General features: G+C 50.9%; 1 protein-coding gene across 4 annotated transcripts in view; it reads left to right on the top strand.

Moving 5' to 3' along the window:
• The window catches only part of SLC35F4 (solute carrier family 35 member F4), a 151732-nt gene that overhangs the window by 99930 nt on the left and 32754 nt on the right, over positions 1 to 19048 (top strand). The window contains exon 1 of one of the 4 annotated variants that reach the window (XM_077324011.1): positions 15017 to 15614. The exons of the other annotated variants lie outside the window; for them this stretch is intronic. Coding sequence (XP_077180126.1) covers positions 15539 to 15614 — 76 coding nt within the window. The 5' untranslated portion in view covers positions 15017 to 15538. Of the gene's footprint in view, positions 1 to 15016; positions 15615 to 19048 lie in introns of those variants that run through there. 4 annotated transcript variants of the gene reach the window in all.

Genomic DNA, 19048 nt, shown 5'->3' with positions numbered 1-19048 from the left:
ATTCCCGCCTACCCCCTTGTGCTAAAACATAAGATTACACAAGGAAGCCCTCTTGTCGCTCTTATTTTGCCGGCGATTCAATGCCGGCGGGCTCAAAATTAATAAAACTGATTGCCTTCCTCGAAGGCTCAGACTCATCCCGCCTCTCGAAAGCTGTTATTTGGTGCCGTCTTCCGTTGTCATTGAGCAGCTAAATTACTAGGCTGAAAGATTAAGACGCCCCTAATCTCTCTTTGAAGAAGAGGCTCCTCGGAGACGGTCTTTAGTCTGAAACAAAAGGGTTGTAAGAAAAGCCTCCGTCGTGAACAGGGCTGGGAGACCTTGTTTGCTTGCTGCATCACCCTCTGTTGGAAAATGCAATCAAATCACAGCTGACTCGTGGTAATCCAGTGGTGGACAAAGGTACTTGGACATTGCCTTCCTCCACATCGTAACCCTGGTATTCCTTGGAGCCTGCTTATCTCTCTATTCTCCCCAAAGTGCCACAGAAGATTTCACACAGAAGATTTTGTCTTTACCAGTCCTTGGAGTTAAGACATGGTAATAGTGCTGCTATAGTGCTGCTATAGCACAGATATGCTCTGTTTGTTTAGCGTTATAGCACTCAACTTAGAATGTTTTTAAAAAAGACCGAGGCTGCATGCGGGGGTGGAGTGGGGAATCAAACCCGGTTTTCCAGATTAGAATCCCCCCATTCCTTAACAGGCTTGCTTATTAGGGAGAAAAATAGGGCCTCTTTATAACAAATAACCAACCATGCATGGTCCCCATGTGCAGATATCTTAATCTGCAGATCAGAGCCATACAAAAAGAAAACCCATACTGCTACAAACTTGGGGCGACCCCCGCCCCCCTTAATGTCTGCAGAATAAAATCAGTAATCCTTAAAACATTTAATTGGGTGTGTATGTAAACTTCTCCCCCCCACACACACAAAAAACCAAAACAAGCATTGTCTTTTCATGGGTGGACAATGTAAAAACTTACTTCGTCATCAACAATGGCGGCTGAGAACCTTGCTAGGCCTAAAAGCAGCATTGACAGTGATGTGGGAGGAGCATGGGGGCCCGGATACAGCGGCTGGGAGCTTTCCTGGGCATGGGAGAGGCAGTGGTTGTGCTGGGGAGAGGGCCAACGTGGGTCTAAATACCACATCAGATTGATTTGTGTCAAGCAAGGGCGTCAAGGATCCAGGTGGTCTCGGAAGATGTACTAAAATGACAACTGATGTCCAGACGACAAAGTTCAGTAGTCCCAGAGAAAATGCCAGCTCTGGAGGGGTGATTTTATGGGGTTATACCCCACTGAGGTCCCTCCCGTCCCCAAACACTGCCCTCCCCAGGCTCAACTCCCCCCCCCCAAATCCCCAGGTATTTCCCAACCCAAAGTAGTGGCCCGTTTGCACACAGCCCTGAGTTCAGGTTCTGGCACCTGCGGATAGGTTTCAGGTCACAAGTACTGTAGAACAGGGGTAGTCAACCTGTGGTCCTCCAGATGTTCATGGGCTACAATTCCCATGAGCCCCTGCCAGCGTTTGCTGGTGTGCACTGCAGCTTAAAGGTGTGCACTGCAGCTTAAAGGAAGGTGCCATTGAGGTGTGCACTGCAGCTTAAAGGAAGGTGCCATTGAGGTGTGCACTGCAGCTTAAAGGAAGGTGCCATTGAAGAATTGCCAAGAGGAAAAAACATGGCGCCACAGGGAAGTGAGGCGGGTCGACATGGGGGTCCGCTCTCCCCTTTCCCAAATCCCACCCCCAGTGGGACTAGAATCATAGAATCCTAGAATCATAGAGTTGGAAGGGGCCATACAGGCCATAGAATCATAGAATCCTAGAATCATAGAGTTGGAAGGGGCCATACAGGCCATAGAATCATAGAATCCTAGAATCATAGAGTTGGAAGGGGCCATACAGGCCATAGAATCATAGAATCCTAGAATCATAGAGTTGGAAGGGGCCTTACAGGCCATAGAATCATAGAATCACAGAATCATAGAGTTGGAAGGGGCCATACAGGCCATAGAATCATAGAATCACAGAATCATAGAGTTGGAAGGGGCCATACAGGCCATCTAGTCCAACCCCCTGCTCAACGCAGGATCAGCCCTAAGCATCCTAAAGCATCCAAGAAAAGTGCGTATCCAACCTTTGCTTGCTCCAAACTGGTTCTGTCCCTCTCCCAAAGGGGAGCACATACATGTGCGGAAACGTTTCAAAAATCAAGCAAGCTCCGACGGAGCGGCCAATTTAATGCATGATCAATCCAATCCAGGTTTCTTTTAGCGTCCTCGGCTTTTTTGGCTTGCGGTGGCAGCAGGGGTGGGGGGGGGGAGGGGGGGAGGACGTGTTCCTAGATGGCCGCGCCGATTTGCAAACCAGGTCACCTTTCTGTTGTGCTGCGCTTAATGCGGAACCGGGCCGCCCAAAGCCTCTTAGTATCTTTTTCACGCCTTCCTTAATGCGTCGTCGTGCTGTTTGCTTCCATAAATCCCATTAATATTCCAGCCCTGTGAAATGAACTGGTAATGGTCGTGTCACTTGTCATCTCGCTGCGTCTGGCGTCCTGGAAAGCTCCAGGGAAACGACAGAAGGCAGTGAGAGTTTTAAGGCCGTTCGCTGGCTGACCAGTGAGACCCAGTGGACTGTTGGGGGTGGGGGGAGGTAGAATAATAGAATCCTGGAATCACAGAGTTGGAAGGGGACTCCAGGGTCATCTAGTCCAACCCCCTGCACTATGCAGGAAACACACAACCCTATCCGGTTGTTTAGACGGAATTTAGAATCATAGAATCATAGAGAGTTGGAAGGGGCCTCCTGGGTCATCTAGTCCAACCCCCTGCACTATGCAGGACACTCCCAACCCTCTTGCTCATCCACTGTCATCTGCCAGCCTCTTGAACCTTCCCAGAATCAGCCTCTCCGTCAGATGGCTCTCCAGCCTCTGTTTTAAACTTCCCAAAGATGGAGAACCCACCACCTCCCGAGGAAGCCTGTTCCACTGAGGAACTGCTGTAACTGTCCGGAACTTCTTCCGGAAGTTTAGATGGAATTTAGAATCATAGGGCCATTCCGCACCGGGATCCATGTTGCAAATTGTTTGCAGAACGAAAAATCGCCATTTTAAATAGTGGAATTCATCGTTATGCATACCTGCCTTAGTAGTAGAATCCAGTTGCGTTTCTATTGTTTCCCACAGGGTTCCGGTCTCGGCAAAAATCGCTAGCCAGGAAGAGCTACTGCCGAGCTCGTCCCTCCCCTGGCTGTCAAGCAGCCAATGGGCGGCTGTTATCATGCTCCCAAACAGCCCCTTTCCCTTTAAGGAAGGTTTTTTAAAAAAAAACACACACACACACGTTGCAACGAATCTGCGTTGATTCGTTGCAACGGAGAGACCCATCCAGCTAGCAGGTGGTGTTTGAGCTGCCGTTTCATCGTTGCCACGCTCCCCCCGAGTGGAAAAAAAAAATCCCCCCCCCCCTCACGGGCACGATTTTTGGCCGAAAACAGTGTGAAAAATAAAGGGAAAATAAACCAGCAAACGGGCTTCTGTGTTGCTTGTGCTTGGCGACTTTAAACAGAGGGACTGCAGCCGGGGAAGCCTCACTGGGTAAACGAAGGCTTGCCGGTGCGTTGATCTCCGCTCGCTCAGAGAAAAAAAAATGGCGATCGCTTTGCCGGAAGATCAGAGGAGAGAGCCAGGGGGAGGGACTTTGCAGAAACCGCAACAATGGTAACGCACAGAACTTTCCCGCTAGTGTTGCAGATTGGTTGCAGGAGTGTAGCGCTTTCCGGAGGGTGAATCCACTTTTTGGGATTTCCCTGAAAGCGCTACAACGAAGCGCTTTTTGCGGATCAGTTTCAGGTGTGTGGCAGATTGTCAACGACGTTGTGCATAACGGCAAAACTGTAGCGATTTCAATTAGTAACCATTGTGCTATTTTGGACGAATGCGGAACGGCCCATAGAGCTGGAGTTGGAAGGGACCACCTGGGTCATCTACTCCAGCCCCCTTCAAACTCTATGATTCAATGATTCTATGATTTTGTTTTGTTCAGGTGGGGAGGGAAAGAGGCTTCAATGTGACCCGAGGGTCTTACAGGCCTGCTCTCTCCGACCTCTGGCTCCAAATGGCTTTGGTCTTGGCTGATGCAAACGAAGGCTGTAAGGCGTGAAGGCAGGCACATCAGAGTGCTCTGAGGATACCCACTCTTTGTGGAGTGGCCACATTGTCAGCCTGAAAAGGCCGGTCCACCCTGGCCAAAGTCCTTGAAGACTCTGGAGGTTCAAAGATGGCCAACCTTTCTCTGTGTGTGTTTTGCCAGGGCAATGCTGACAGATCGGCCAGCGTTTTATAATCAAGTTGGCTTGTGGAAGCCAGACCATCCAAGGGGATTAGTCGGATTTTCATTTGTCCAGAAGTGTTCGGTCTTGGCCAGGGTGATATCCCCAAAGCTTGCTGCCAGAGACAGAGGAAATGGGTGTGAGAAACCATTTCGCCCTGTTATTTCTCCCGTCTCCTGGAGCTTTTTGAAAAATCACACCAGAGCCTTGTATCTCCAACAATAAAGGGTTGCCAGCTCTTGTTCCGGAAACTGCTGGAGATTTTGGGGATGGGAACTGGTGAGTGGTCCATTCAATTAGCCAGTTTGGTGTAGTGGTTAGGAGTGCGGACTTCTAATCTGGCATGCCGGGTTCGATTCTGCACTCCCCCACATGCAACCAGCTGGGTGACCTTGGGCTCGCCACGGCACTGATAAAACTGTTCTCACCGAGCAGAGATATCAGGGCTCTCTCAGCCTCACCCACCCCACAGGGTTTCTGTTGTGGGGAGAGGAAAGGGAAGGTGAATGGAAGCCGCTTTGAGCCTCCTTCGGGTAGGGAAAAGCGGCATATAAGAACCAACTCTTCTTCTTCTTCAATACTGGAAAAAAGGAAATACTAGTTTATGCAGAGACAAAGTCAAATGTCGAATTTGCTGCCAGAAGATGTAGTGATAGCTTGAAACGGCGCTTGAGAAATTTATGGAGCGTAAATCTATCCATGGCTACTAGCCACGGTGACTGTGGGTGAGGCACTAAATCCAGCCAGGAAGCATCATCAGGGAAGGCCTCGGCCACTCTGCCCTGTTGTTGGCCCTCCAGAGGAACTGGCTGGCCCCTGAGTGAGACAGGAGGCTGGACTGGATGGACCCCTGGTCTGACCCAGCAGGGCTCTCCTGATGTCCTTAGGAAGGCCTCGGCCTCTCTGCCCTGTTGCTGGCCCTCCAGAGGAACTGGCTGGCCCCTGAGTGAGACAGGAGGCTGGACTGGAGGGACCCCTGGTCTGACCCAGCAGGGCTCTCCTGATGTCCTTAGGAAGGCCTCGGCCTCTCTGCCCTGTTGCTGGCCCTCCAGAGGAACTGGCTGGCCCCTGTGTGAGACAGGAGGCTGGACTGGAGGGACCCCTGGTCTGACCCAGCAGGGCTCTCCTGATGTCCTTAGGAAGGCCTCGGCCTCTCTGCCCTGTTGCTGGCCCTCCAGAGGAACTGGCTGGCCCCTGTGTGAGACAGGAGGCTGGACTGGATGGACCCCTGGTCTGACCCAGCAGGGCTCTCCTGATGTCCTTAGGAAGGCTTCGGCCTCTCTGCCCTGTTGCTGGCCCTCCAGAGGAACTGGCTGGCCCCTGTGTGAGACAGGAGGCTGGACTGGAGGGACCCCTGGTCTGACCCAGCAGGGCTCTCCTGATGTCCTTAGGAAGGCCTCGGCCTCTCTGCCCTGTTGCTGGCCCTCCAGAGGAACTGGCTGGCCCCTGTGTGAGACAGGAGGCTGGACTGGAGGGACCCCTGGTCTGACCCAGCAGGGCTCTCCTGATGTCCTTAGTAAGGCCTCGGCCTCTCTGCCCTGTTGCTGGCCCTCCAGAGGAACTGGCTGGCCCCTGTGTGAGACAGGAGGCTGGACTGGAGGGACCCCTGGTCTGACCCAGCAGGGCTCTCCTGATGTCCTTAGGAAGGCCTTCGGCCTCTCTGCCCTGTTGCTGGCCCTCCAGAGGGACTGGCTGGCCCCTGTGTGAGACAGGAGGCTGGAGTGGAGGGACCCGTGGTCTGACCCAGCAGGGCTCTCCTGATGTCCTTAGGAAGGCCTCGGCCTCTCTGCCCTGTTGCTGGCCCTCCAGAGGAACTGGCTGGCCCCTGTGTGAGACAGGAGGCTGGACTGGAGGGACCCCTGGTCTGACCCAGCAGGGCTCTCCTGATGTCCTTAGGAAGGCCTCGGCCTCTCTGCCCTGTTGCTGGCCCTCCAGAGGGACTGGCTGGCCCCTGTGTGAGACAGGAGGCAGCCGTTGGGATGGGGACTCTCCTCCTCCTCCTTTTTAAAACGTTTGAGAAGTTTTTGAACACCCTGCATCCAAATGAAAAAACGATAATCGCATTAAAATGGTGCATTGCATTGAAATGAAGGTGAGATCAAATCCATTGGCCATTCGTAGCCAAAGGCCTGACGTTTTTGGTGGCCTCAGGAATGTTGACATGCGAGAGGGACACTGTCATGGCAGAGATAGTTCCACAGGCTTCTGGGAGCTTATGAGGATCATCGAATCAGAGAGCTGAAAGGGCCTATAGGGGCCATCTTGTCCAGCCCTCTGCTCAATACAGGATCAGCCAAAAGCTACTGCTTGAAGACCGCCAGTGAGGGGGAACTCCCCACCTCCTTAGGCAGCCCCTTCCCCTGCTGAACTAGACTCCTAGAATCCTAGAGTGGGAAGGGGCCATGCAGGCCATCTAGTCCCACCCCCTGCTCAGTGCAGGATCAGCCTCCAGCATCCAGGAGAAGGATCTGTCCAGCCGCTGCTTGAAGACGGCCAGTGAGGGGGAACTCCCCACCTCCTTAGGCAGCCCCTTCCACTGCTGAACTAGACTCCTAGAATCCTAGAGTGGGAAGGGGCCATGCAGGCCATCTAGTCCCACCCCCTGCTCAGTGCAGGATCAGCCTCCAGCATCCAGGAGAAGGATCTGTCCAGCCGCTGCTTGAAGACGGCCAGTGAGGGGGAACTCCCCACCTCCTTAGGCAGCCCCTTCCACTGCTGAACTAGACTCACAGAATCCTAGAGTGGGAAGGGGCCATGCAGGCCATCTAGTCCCACCCCCTGCTCAGTGCAGGATCAGCCTCCAGCATCCAGGAGAAGGATCTGTCCAGCCGCTGCTTGAAGACCGCCAGTGAGGGGGAACTCCCCACCTCCTTAGGCAGCCCCTTCCCCTGCTGAACTAGACTCCTAGAATCCTAGAGTGGGAAGGGGCCATGCAGGCCATCTAGTCCCACCCCCTGCTCAGTGCAGGATCAGCCTCCAGCATCCAGGAGAAGGATCTGTCCAGCCGCTGCTTGAAGACGGCCAGTGAGGGGGAACTCCCCACCTCCTTAGGCAGCCCCTTCCACTGCTGAACTAGACTCACAGAATCCTAGAGTTGGAAGGGGCCATGCAGGCCATCTAGTCCCACCCCCTACTCAGTGCAGGATCAGCCTCAAGCATCCAGGAGAAGGATCTGTCCAGCCGCTGCTTGAAGACGGCCAGTGAGGGGGAGCTCCCCACCTCCTTAGGCAGCCCCTTCCACTGCTGAACTAGACTCCTAGAATCCTAGAGTGGGAAGGGGCCATGCAGGCCATCTAGTCCCACCCCCTGCTCAGTGCAGGATCAGCCTCAAGCATCCAGGAGAAGGATCTGTCCAGCCCCTGCTTGAAGACTGCCAGTGAGGGGGAGCTCCCCACCTCCTTAGGCAGCCCCTTCCACTGCTGAACTGCTCTAACTTTCATGGGAAATTTTCATCAGTGTACTCAGCCAGTAGCTTTCCGTCCAATAATTTAAACCCATGAATGCAATTCCTCTCCTCTGCTTCCACCAGGAACCTTTCCCTGCCTTCCTCTTAGGGACAGCCCTTCAGATACTTCAAGAGAGCCATCGTGTCCCCTCTCAACCTCTTCTTCTTCAGGCTGAGCCTCCTCAAGTCCCTCAAGATTCTTGCATTCATTCCCCCTCTACCCCTCTCAGGCAAGGAAGGGCCTATAATGCTCAATCTCTGTTCAAAAGAAGGATTAAGTGGCATAATTAAGAGGACCGAAGCTCTTATCCCCCTTCGCCTGATTTAACGCTGGCTACGATATTCACTTCATCTTGTAAAGTAACCGAGAGTCAGAAAGAAAATAAGGCAGCGTTCGTGCCCACCCCCCACTTAGAAGCTTGTGGGCAAAGAGGGTACCAGTGTGGGCAAACTGCTGATGAAGTGTTTCATCTTTTGAGAACATTTCAAAGCGGCTCCCCGCGTCCAGTCCTCTCTCTTCCACGATATCCTTTATTGACCCTTTATTTATTGATTACAGCAGGGGTAGTCAAACTGCGGCCCACCAGATGTCCATGGACTACAATTCCCATGAGCCCCTGCCAGCATTCGGTGGCAGGGGCTCATGAGAATTGTAGTCCATGGACATCTGGTGGGCCGCAGTTTGACTACCCCTGGATTACAGGTTCCATTCTGCCTTTCCACTAAGATGGACTGCTCGTCTTCTTTAAAAAATGCGCTTTATAACTAGGGCTGCTAACCCTCATCATGAGCCACACGGCAGCATTTCCAGTGAAAGCCCTGTGGTGACATAAGGGTCGCTCTAGGAATCGCCAGAAACTCTATGGTTGTATCATAGAGTTTCTGGTGATTACTAGAGAGACCTTAAATGACAGTTTTTTGCTAGAAGTAATGTAGGATCACAGCTGGTGTCACAAGCACACACACACCCATGTGCCTTCTTGTAATCCTCCTGGTGGTTGCCAAATTCTTACAAAAGAAGGACGGTCTAATAATTAAACCAAACAGAGAGAAACAGACCTCTCCACTGGCAATATGATAAATAAACACAACACATATTATCCTATTGCCAGTGGATAGGTCTGTTTCTCTCTGTTTGATTGCCGAATTCTACCTGGCAACTAGCACTGCCATTTTGAGTTTGGGAAAAACCCAGAGATTTGGGGAGTTCACCCTGTGGGGGGAGGGAACTCAGTAGAGGAGAACGCCATAAGGCTCTACCTTCCGAAGCAGTCGTTCCTGCCAGAGGAACTGATCTTGATCACCTGGAGATTTCCCAGACTAACCAATCTCACATGGTGTTCATGCTGGTCAAATAGAATCGGGGAGGAAAAAAATGAACTTTTCTTCTTGTTATCCGGAGAACTCTTCTTCTTGTAATCCGGGTTCCTCTTCTCCTCCGCTTGAAACCTGTTCAGCGACCTTGGGCCTGTCCCAGTTCTCTCTGAGCTCTCTCAGACCCATCTTCCTCACAAAGTATCTGTTTGTGGGGAGAGGAGGCGAAGAAGACACGTTGAGACTTCTTAAGGAAGGGAAAAGTGGGGTATAAAACCTGACTCTTTTTCAGAGGATTGGCTCCTTGTTTGCAACTGATGAACATAAGGTGAAATTGTGTATCAACAAACTGTAGCTTCTGCAAATTGCTTTACGCAGGCCTACCCTTGTCCCTGAACTGGAAATTGTAACTGAGAGAAATCCACGTAGCCTCAACCCAGGCCAGGGCCTTTTCTGTCCTGGCCCCTACCTGGTGGAATGAGCTCCCAGACAAGCTGAGGGCCCTGATGGAACTCTGTTTTTGCAGGGCCCGTAAGATGGAGCTCTCCTGCCAGGTGTTTGATTGAGGCCAGGATAGCAACAATCCAGAGTCCCTCCGTGAAACCTTGATGCGTCCTGCTCCCACTCAGCCGGAAGTAATTGCAATTGCTATTGTATTTAATTCTGTACGGTGCTGCAGCTGGGTGATTTATGGGTTGTGTGAATGTTGCTGATTTTATCGTATTTTAAAATGTCCAGTGCCCCCGTGAGGCGGTGACCCCAGGAGTAGCGGCATAGAGGTTGAAAGGAAGGAAGGAAGGAAGGAAGGAAGGAAGGAAGGAAGGAAGGAAGGAAGGAAGGAAGGAAGGAAGGAGAATTTGAATTTTGGGAGGGAGGGAGGGCAAACTATACATACATACATATATATGTACGTACATGTATATATGGCTACCAACTTCAGATTCCTGAAGATTTGGTGGTAGCTTCTGGGGGGCAAGGTTTGGGGAGGGATGAGAAATCACTGTGGGGTTGCAAGAAAGAAAGAAAGAAAGAAAGAAAGAAAAACAGAAAGAAAGAAAGAAAGAAAGAAAGAAAGAAAGAAAGAAAGAAAGAAAGAAAGAAAGAAAGAAAGAAAGAAAGAAAGAAAGAAAGAAAGAAAGAAAGAAAGAAAGAAAGAAAGAAAGAAAGAAAGGCCCTGTGTGGCCGGATCAGTATTATTATTCTCCCATTGCTGAAGGTGGGGCTTGAAAGCTGATGAAGGACATCCCGCAAAAGGTTTGATGTCCGGATTCGTCTGTTCAGCCTCTTAGTCCCTCTGCTACTGTAGCTCTTGAAAAACTGCGAAAATTAGATCTTGAAATAAGGGTGGGGGGGAGAAGCCACTCCACACTGGACTCTGTGAAGCAGATACTCCACGGATATTATATCTGTATTACTCCATCTATTTCAACACAAACAGCTCCTGGCTATGGTCCCCTGTGCATCTGGAGACATTTCTAAGAAATCGTAAGACAGAATTTTTACTGCACGCAAAATATAGTTAACTCTTTGCAAGTCTGGTTGTACCTGTTCTGTTACAAGGGGTCCACTGTGCTGTGTTTAGTCTGATTCGATTTATTTCATTTAGAATAATAGAATCATAGAATCCTAGAGTTGGAAGGGACCTCCTGGGTCATCTAGTCCAACCCCCTGCACTATGCAGGACACTCACCACCCTCACCCACTGTCACCTGCCACCCCCTTGAACCTTCACAGAATCAGCCTCTCCGTCAGATGGCTCTCCAGCCTCAGCTTAAAAATCTCCAAAGATGGAGAACCCACAACCTCCCGAGGAAGGCTGTTCCACTGAGGAACTGCTCTATCCGTCAGGAGCTTCGTCCAGGTGTTTAGACGGATGTTTAGATTTGTTTGCACTACGACTTTCTTCTCAGCAGCGATGGCTTACATCTTTCCTCTCTTCTTTTTTATCCTCACGACAACCCTGTGAGGTAGTATAGAACAAGAGAGCACAGTGAATTTCCATGGCACGAGTGGGGATTTGAACCCCAGTCTCCACGATCCTAGTCCGATGCTCTTAACATAGTGTGCTGCCTATAGAATCATAGAATCATAGAATCATAGAGTTGGAAGGGGCCACACAGGCCATAGAATCATAGAATCATAGAGTTGGAAGGGGCCATACAGGCCATCTAGTCCAACCCCCTGCTCAACGCAGGATCAGCCCAAAGCATCCTAAAGCATCCAAGAAAAGTGTGTATCCAACCTTTGCTTGAAGACTGCCAGTGAGGGGGAGTTCGCCACCTCCTTAGGCAGCCTATTCCACTGCTGAACTACTCTGACTGTGAAAAACGTTTTCCATTAAGCAAGTGACCGGCTCAGTGCCGTGAATACTCCTAGTGTTTTTGAGGGGAAGTCCCCTGAGTCAGTCGTGAGAAAAGGGATTTCTCTCTTGCAGATGCAAATGAAAATACACTTTTGCTGAATCAGAAAAGAGAGTCGCGGTAAATCACAGTCAGAAATCAAGGGCACAAGGGACCCATGTAGGCAGCGGGAATGTAAATCTTCGCCAGAAGGTTAGCTCTGATTTTTGAACCTCTAGAACAGCCTTGCTCAGCTTTTTCACCATTGAGAAACCCCGGAAACTGTCTTCAGGCTTCAAGAAACCCCAGAAGGGGTGTGATCATGCAGAGCTGGGGACACGCCCACCCGGGGGCCCTCCCCTTCCAACCCCCTCCAGGCCCATCATTGGCCATTTTGGGTTGAAATGACCACATAAGGTCATAAGGTAAAGGTAAAGATATCCCCTGTGCAAGCACTGAGTCATGTCTGACCCTTGGGGTGACGCCCTCTAGCATTTTCATGGCAGACTCAATACGGGGTGGTTTGCCAGTGCCTTCCCCAGTCATTACCGTTTACCCCCCAGCAAGCTGGGTACTCATTTTACTGACCTCGGAAGGATGGGAGGCTGAGTCAACCTTGAGCTGGCTGCTGGGATCCAACTCCCAGCCTCATGGACAGAGCTTTCAGATTGCATGTCTGCTGCCTTACCACTCTGCGCCACAAGAGGCTCTGTAAGGTAATAGCATGCAATAAATGTTTTATTTTTTTTAAATTAAACATTAATTACTCCCACCCATTCAGGAAACCCTTCCAGGGCCATCAAACACATACACACAGAAACACACAAACACACACACCAGGGTTTCATAAAAGCCTGGGTGTAAACTGCACGGAGCTTTTATTCCAACCCCAGATCGATTCAGTCCCTGCCCTCTACACAGAATGCGATTTCCGTTTGGGTTTGGGGCGATTTAAATTTTCCTTCTGCAGCAAGAAGGATTGATCCGGAGTGACCCTACCTTTATTGTGCGACTACTTTTAATCCTCAATATCCGGATTGGGAAAGAAAGCTCTGTGGTAGAGAACCTCTAATAGGCTACACCTGGTCATGCAACAAGCTTGCCTTAAAGGAGAAGCCCCTAATTTATCTCAACTTGTGTCAGTCCTGGATTTTTTCTCCCTTCTCTGCCTTTTTCGATCCTCTCCCCCACCCCCTCCAAGAAAAGAAAGAGGCTCCCTGCCTGGCTCCTCTCCCCCCCTCCCTTCAAGAAAAGAAAGAAAGAGGGTTGGTTCCCCCCCCCCTTCTGAGCCTCCCTAACCACGTGCAGAAGACTTTCCTGTTTCAATGGGGGGAGGGGAGAGGAAGACCTGAGTTCAAAGCGATCTGAATTCAACAGGATTGACAATGGAATAAAGAAAGTATGTGCAGACTCTGCCCTGGTTGAGAAAGCCTTGTCTAGAGCAAGGATGGCCAGACTGTGGCTCCCAGATGGCCATGGACTATAATTCCCATGAGCCTCTGCCAAAATATCTGCAGCGCTACAGTTTGGCTGCCCCTGCTCTAGAGGGTTTCCCCAAGAATGTTCCTCAAAGGCGCTGAGTGTTCGGCCCGTTGTTCAGCTGTTGAACTCTTATAAGCCTGACTTGGTGAGTTACAGCCTCTTTGTATAGAACTGAGGTTTCATTGCTCTGTAAGAAAAACAAAAAACCCACAGGTATTGTGGCTTGTTTGCATTGTGGTTCACGATCACTGAGGAAGGCTTCGTGAAACAGGAGCCTGTAACCGGGACAGGTTTGACTTCTGTGTGTTCGGGAACCTAAGGCTTAAACTATTTTAGGTTCACTCATCTGCCTTGAAGATTGGAATTCCCGCTGCCTCCACAGGTTCCTTGTGACCTTGATTTTTGACTGTTTTATGCTGAATCATTATATCTGTCCCTCATGGCTGGTATTATCTACTTATGCGGGGAGGTGCCCTCCAAGGTCAGACAGAGGTCAGAGCCATCTGTCAGAATCAATATTATCTACTTCAGGGGTGGCCAAACTGTGGCTCTCCAGATGGCCATGGACTACAATTCCCAGGAGCCCTAACAATTGCCATGGTCTACTTAGACCAACCTTTCTCAACCTTTGAACCATTGAGGAAACCCCTGACATTTTCTTCAGGCTTTGAGAAACCAGAAGTGATGTCAGCAGGCCGCACTTTCCAGCCACACCCCTGGAAGTCACGTGTTGCCGGAAGTGACATCACCCAGATGCTCCCACCGGATATGACATCACCAAGCCCCTCCCACAGCGCAGGAAGTCATAGCACCGCAGTGTAGTCTTTCAAAATGCCTCCTATCCAGCCCTGAACTGGAGGTGCTGAGGATTGAACCTGGAGTCTTCTACACATTGAGAAGATGCTCTACCACTGAGCCACATAAGCAGCTTCCTGTGTTCATATTTACTAGGGGGCGGCTGTGGCTCAATGGCAGAGTCTCTGCTTGGCATGCGGAAGGTCCCTGGTTCAATCCCCGGCATCTCCAGTGAAAAGAACCAGGCAGGAGGGAATGGGGAAGACTGACCTGGATAGACCAGTGATCTGACTTGGGATAAGCCACTTACTGTGATCATATTTAATAGGGAGGAGCCATGGCTCAGTGGCAGAGCTTCTGCCTGGCAGGCAGAAGGTCCCCAGTTCAATTCCCGGCATCATGGCTCAGTGGAAGAGCCTCTGCTTGGCATGCAGAAGGTCCCCAGTTCAATCTCCGGCATTTCCAGTTAAAAGGATCAGGCAGGAGGGGATAGGAAAGACTGACCTTGACAGACCAATGATCTGACTTTGTATAAGCCGCTTCCTGTGTTCATATTTATTAGGGCATGGCAGTGGCTCAGTGGCAGAGCCTCTGCTTGGCATGCAGGAGGTCCCAGGTTCAATCCCCGGCATCTCCATTTGGAAGGACCAGGCAGGAGGTGTTGGGAAAGATCTCAGGCTGAGATTCTGGTCAGCGGTTGCCAGACTGAGTAGGCACTGCTGACTTTGATGACCCAAGGGTTTAATTCAGCGTTAAAGCAGCTTCACGTGTTGGAGGATTTATTTATCTGTCATATGGCATGCGTGTTGTGTGACCCGGAGACCGTAAGATTGTCTGGCTGCTCGCCCCTGCATCACGACCCTGATATTCCTTGAAGGTCACCCTTCCAAGTGCTAACAAGGGCCTACCCTGCTTACCTTATGGGATCTGACAGGATCAGCCTTGCCTGGCCCTCCAGGCCAGACAGTGTTGCAGGAGACCTCAGGGTACACGCTGGAGAAACTTGAAGCAGAGCCGAAGATTGCTGCAGTCATAAAGATGGTTGTTTTCTCCGTCCCCCCTTTGCATAACTAATATTGGCGCGTAGAGCAATTCAGATCCCCAAAGCGTGATTTCACGGTTTGCGGACGTCCGCTGTAGATTTCCCCGAAGAATGCATATTAATCTGTTACCAATTCTTCGGAGCATCCCGTGTTACACGCCGTATAAAAATCCTTCTTTTGCCCCGCAATTAACTAGCCACAGAGAATCTCTGGATTCCACCGTGCTCCCTCCTCCTCCTCCTCCTCCTCCTCCTCCTTTATTATATACGAGAAGCTGTGATTTCAAGTTTGGTCCAACGCAGTCATCCTCACCTCTCATGCATTTTTCAGAGCACGGACACCAGACAATTATATCGCCTCGTTCCTTTGCCGGCACTGCCGAAAGACCGTGTCCCCGATCCGCGGGCGCGGAGGGACCTCCTCTGGCGCAAACCGGGCGCCGCGATTCCGTACAGGATCACTCTCCACCGTTCAGAAGTGAAAGGCAGCCTGTTTTCAGCGACCGGTTTGCCGAAACCACCGGCTATGCCGGGCAATTGACAGCAAGGGGGGAAAAGTACCGGCTGAGGTCAAGCTTTGTTTGAATCTGTTGCGAATGGTTTCCCGGGGAGACGGCACTCCTACCCTCCTAGCTGGCTGCGGCGTCTTCCGAGCGGCACCTCTAGACACAGCAGAGAGGTATCTTGTGGCTTTGGGGGGGGCGGGGGAGGGCCGCCACCCCGAAACAATGTCGCGGCCAAAGGAGAAGAGAACGCACCGTCTCTGAGAACCTTTCCGGAGAATGAAGAAGCACACCGCACGAGTGTCACCGTTAGACCCGTTCAGTATTGCTACCTTAAATGCACCTATAGCAGACGGTAAATGAATCTGTGTATATCTATCTATTTGTTTTTCCCCTACGCATCTCCCCCTTGGAATGAAATTGACTTTGGGAAAATTCCCGGTTCCTTGTTCCCGGCCGACCTTTCGTCAACATAATTATTGTTGAAACGAAAACGAAGGGACCGTTTTCGAAAAGCTTTCCACGCACGGGAAGAGGTTATTTTTGTCGCTTCGGATCGCTCCCCACAATGTCTGGGCCCCCCTCTTTCCTCCCCCCCCCACACAGATAAAGGGCAGCCGTCGGTCGGGAGGGGAGGAGAGCGTGCCGAAAAGTTACGCGTCTTACGCTACCGGCTTGCGAAGTGCGACCGTGCCGGTTTTGGCGCCTCTGATAATATTTCGGTACAAAGTCCGCCGTGTTTGTCTGCTTGGAATGTTTTATTGTGTCGTGGTGCTCTGAAAGGATTAGCTGCTGATCCCGACGGTCTCCCGGTGAAAGACGGAAAGAAACTGAATGTTTACTTAATTGTCCCCCTTTGGGCATGTCCTTTTTGACTAGGTAGGGGGTCAAGTTCTTAAAGAGACCGAAAATGCGCTTGTTTCGGCCTTTCGCTTGCTTTTGAATCACCCTGATGAACATACCCTGGTTTGGTAGCATTGTGTTGGCCCTACATTTGCTGTTATGTTGTCTGCAGAGGAGAGGACACGCAGTAATGGGTTTAAACTTCAAGTACAACGATATAGGCTAGATATCAGGAAAAGAATTTTCACAGTCAGAGTAGTTCAGCAGTGGAATAGGCTGCCTAAGGAGGTGGTGAGCTCCCCCTCACTGGCAGTCTTCAAGCAAAGGTTGGATACACACTTTTCTTGGATGCTTTAGGATGCTTAGGGCTAATCCTGCGTTGAGCAGGGGGTTGGACTAGATGGCCTGGATGGCCCCTTCCAACTCTATGATTCTATGATTCTATGAGGCTGATCCTGCACTGAGCAGGGGGTGGACTAGATGGCCTTCATGGCCCCTTCCCACTCTATGATTCTATGACACTAAAGCTGCCTTGTACTGAGTCAAGGTCAGTATTGTCTACTCAGGCTGGCAGCTGCTAGAGGTGTGTCACATCACCTACTCTGTGGTCCTTTCAAATGGAGATGCTGGGGATTGAACCTGGGACTTTCTACATGGGTCTTTCCCATCACCTACTGCTTGGTCCTTTCAACTGGAGATGCTGGGGTTTGAACCTGGGACCTTCCACATGGGTCTTTCCCATCACCTACTGCATGGTCCTTTTAACTGGAGGTTCTGGGGATGGAACCTGGGACCTTCTGCATGGGTCTTTCCCATCACCTACTGCTTGGTCCTTTCAAATGGAGATGCTGGGGATTGAACCTGGGGACCTTCTACATGGGTCTTTCCTATCACCTACTGCATGGACCTTTTAACTGGAGGTTCTGGGGATGGAACCTGGGACCTTCTGCATGGGTCTTTCCCATCACCTACTGCTTGGTCCTTTCAAATGGAGATGCTGGGGATTGAACCTGGGGACCTTCTACATGGGTCTTTCCCATCACCTACTGCATGGTCCTTTTAACTGGAGGTTCTGGGGATGGAACCTGGGACCTTCTGCATGGGTCTTTCCCATCACCTACTGCATGGTCCTTTCAAATGGAGATGCTGGGGATTGAACCTGGGACCTTCTGCGTGCCTAGCCGGAGCTCTTCCCATAAGCCAAGACCATAGATCTACACTCTTCCCAAACCTGATAAGTGAGGTGTATCATTTCTTGTTCTAGCACAAGGGGCCTTGCAGGGAAAGAAGAAGTTGTGGAATAGAATTATTTGGAGTGGCACATGGGTTGGAGCAGAAAACTCGATTTGTTTGGCATCTGGTCATGCTGGAATCTTGCACAACCTGCCATGTGCATGGTTGAGCCCAATATGGAGAACGTCCTGCAGGCTGCATAATTATGTGTTTTGATTGAAATTTAGCATGTTATGTTTTCGACCCGTGATTTAATGTTTGGGTCAACCTTTCTCAACTTTATTTACCGTTGAGAAACCCTTGAAACATTCTTCAGGCTTCGAGAAACCCTAGAAGTGGCACAACCCATACAGAATATGGCCAGGCAGGGGTTGTAACCTAAGACTCCCCAGTCCATGGGTGGGGCTGTGACTCAGTGGAAGAGCCTTTGCTTGGTATGCAGAAGGTCATTGGTTCGATCCCCGGCATCTCCAGTTAAAAGGACCAGGCAGCAGGTGGTGGGAAAAACTGACCTTGATAGAACAGTGAGATGACTTAATATAAGCAGCTTCCTGTCTTCATATATATATTAGGGAGGGGCTGTGGCTTGAAGAGCTTCTGCTTGGCATGTAGGAGGTCCCTGGTTCAATCCCCGGCATCTCCAGTTGAAAGGACTGGGTAGGAAGGGATGGGAAAAACCTTGACCTGAGACCATGACTCACTGGCAGAGTCTCTGCTTGGCATGACGAAGGCCCCAGGTTCAGTCCCCGGCATCTCTACCTAAAAGGACCAGGCAGCAGGTGGTGGAAAAGACCTCCACCTGAACCCCTGGGGAGCTACAGTCAGCCTGAGTTGGCATTAATGACTCTGATGGACAGAAAGTCCGTCCTGCTAACCACCATACTGGAGTGAGGATACTGTGGGGATTTTCAACCAGGGGTCCACAGAAGCTCTAGAGGGGGTCTGCGGCCTTTCCCCTCAAAAGGACTTTACCCAAAAATCTTGGATGGGTAGGCTGTGGGTGTAAAATTCAAAAGTGGGGGGGGGGAGTCATTGTGGCTGTATTCTCAACTCCTGGCCTTCTTTCCCCTAGAGTGGGAAGGGGCCATCCAGGCCATCTAGTCCCACCCCCTGCTCAGTGCAGGATCAGCCTCAAGCATCCAGGAGAAGGATCTGTCCAGCCCCTGCTTGAAGACCGCCAGTGAGGGGGAGCTCCCCACCTCCTCAGGCAGCCCCTTCCACTGCTGAACTAGACTCCTAGAATCCTAGAGTGGGAAGGGGCCATGCAGGCCATCTAGTCCCACCCCCTGCTCAGTGCAGAATCAGCCTCAAGCATCCAGGAGAAGGATCTGTCCAGCCACTGCTTGAAGACCACCAGTGATTTTGATGCGATGCCTCTATTGATACAGCTCAAGACTGCCTTCTCCTTCTTTAGCCCCGCATCACAGATGAATTCTCTTCTCCTCGGTTGCCGGCTACGCATCCTCACACTGCAGGATCTTTTCTAGCTCCTTCCCGGCTGCCCGTCCCACCCTCAATCTCCTTCTCATTTCTCGGTTGAGCTCTGTTTTATGGTTGATAACTGGATCCGAGGAACAGAAAATCTTGAACAGTTTCAGGGTCTTCATTGTCAACCGTAAAGCTGTGTAGTTCCCCAGCGGCCTTTTCTTTTGTCTTCTGGATCTTCCACCGTAATCCTGTGGAATTCCACCGTTTGGCGCTTTCAACTTCAAC

Source organism: Paroedura picta, chromosome 2 (assembly GCF_049243985.1).
Source record: "Paroedura picta isolate Pp20150507F chromosome 2, Ppicta_v3.0, whole genome shotgun sequence".
Lineage (NCBI taxonomy): Eukaryota > Metazoa > Chordata > Lepidosauria > Squamata > Gekkonidae > Paroedura > Paroedura picta.
The sequence above is the reverse complement of the archived record's forward strand: the minus strand, read 5'-3'. Positions and strand labels throughout refer to the sequence as shown.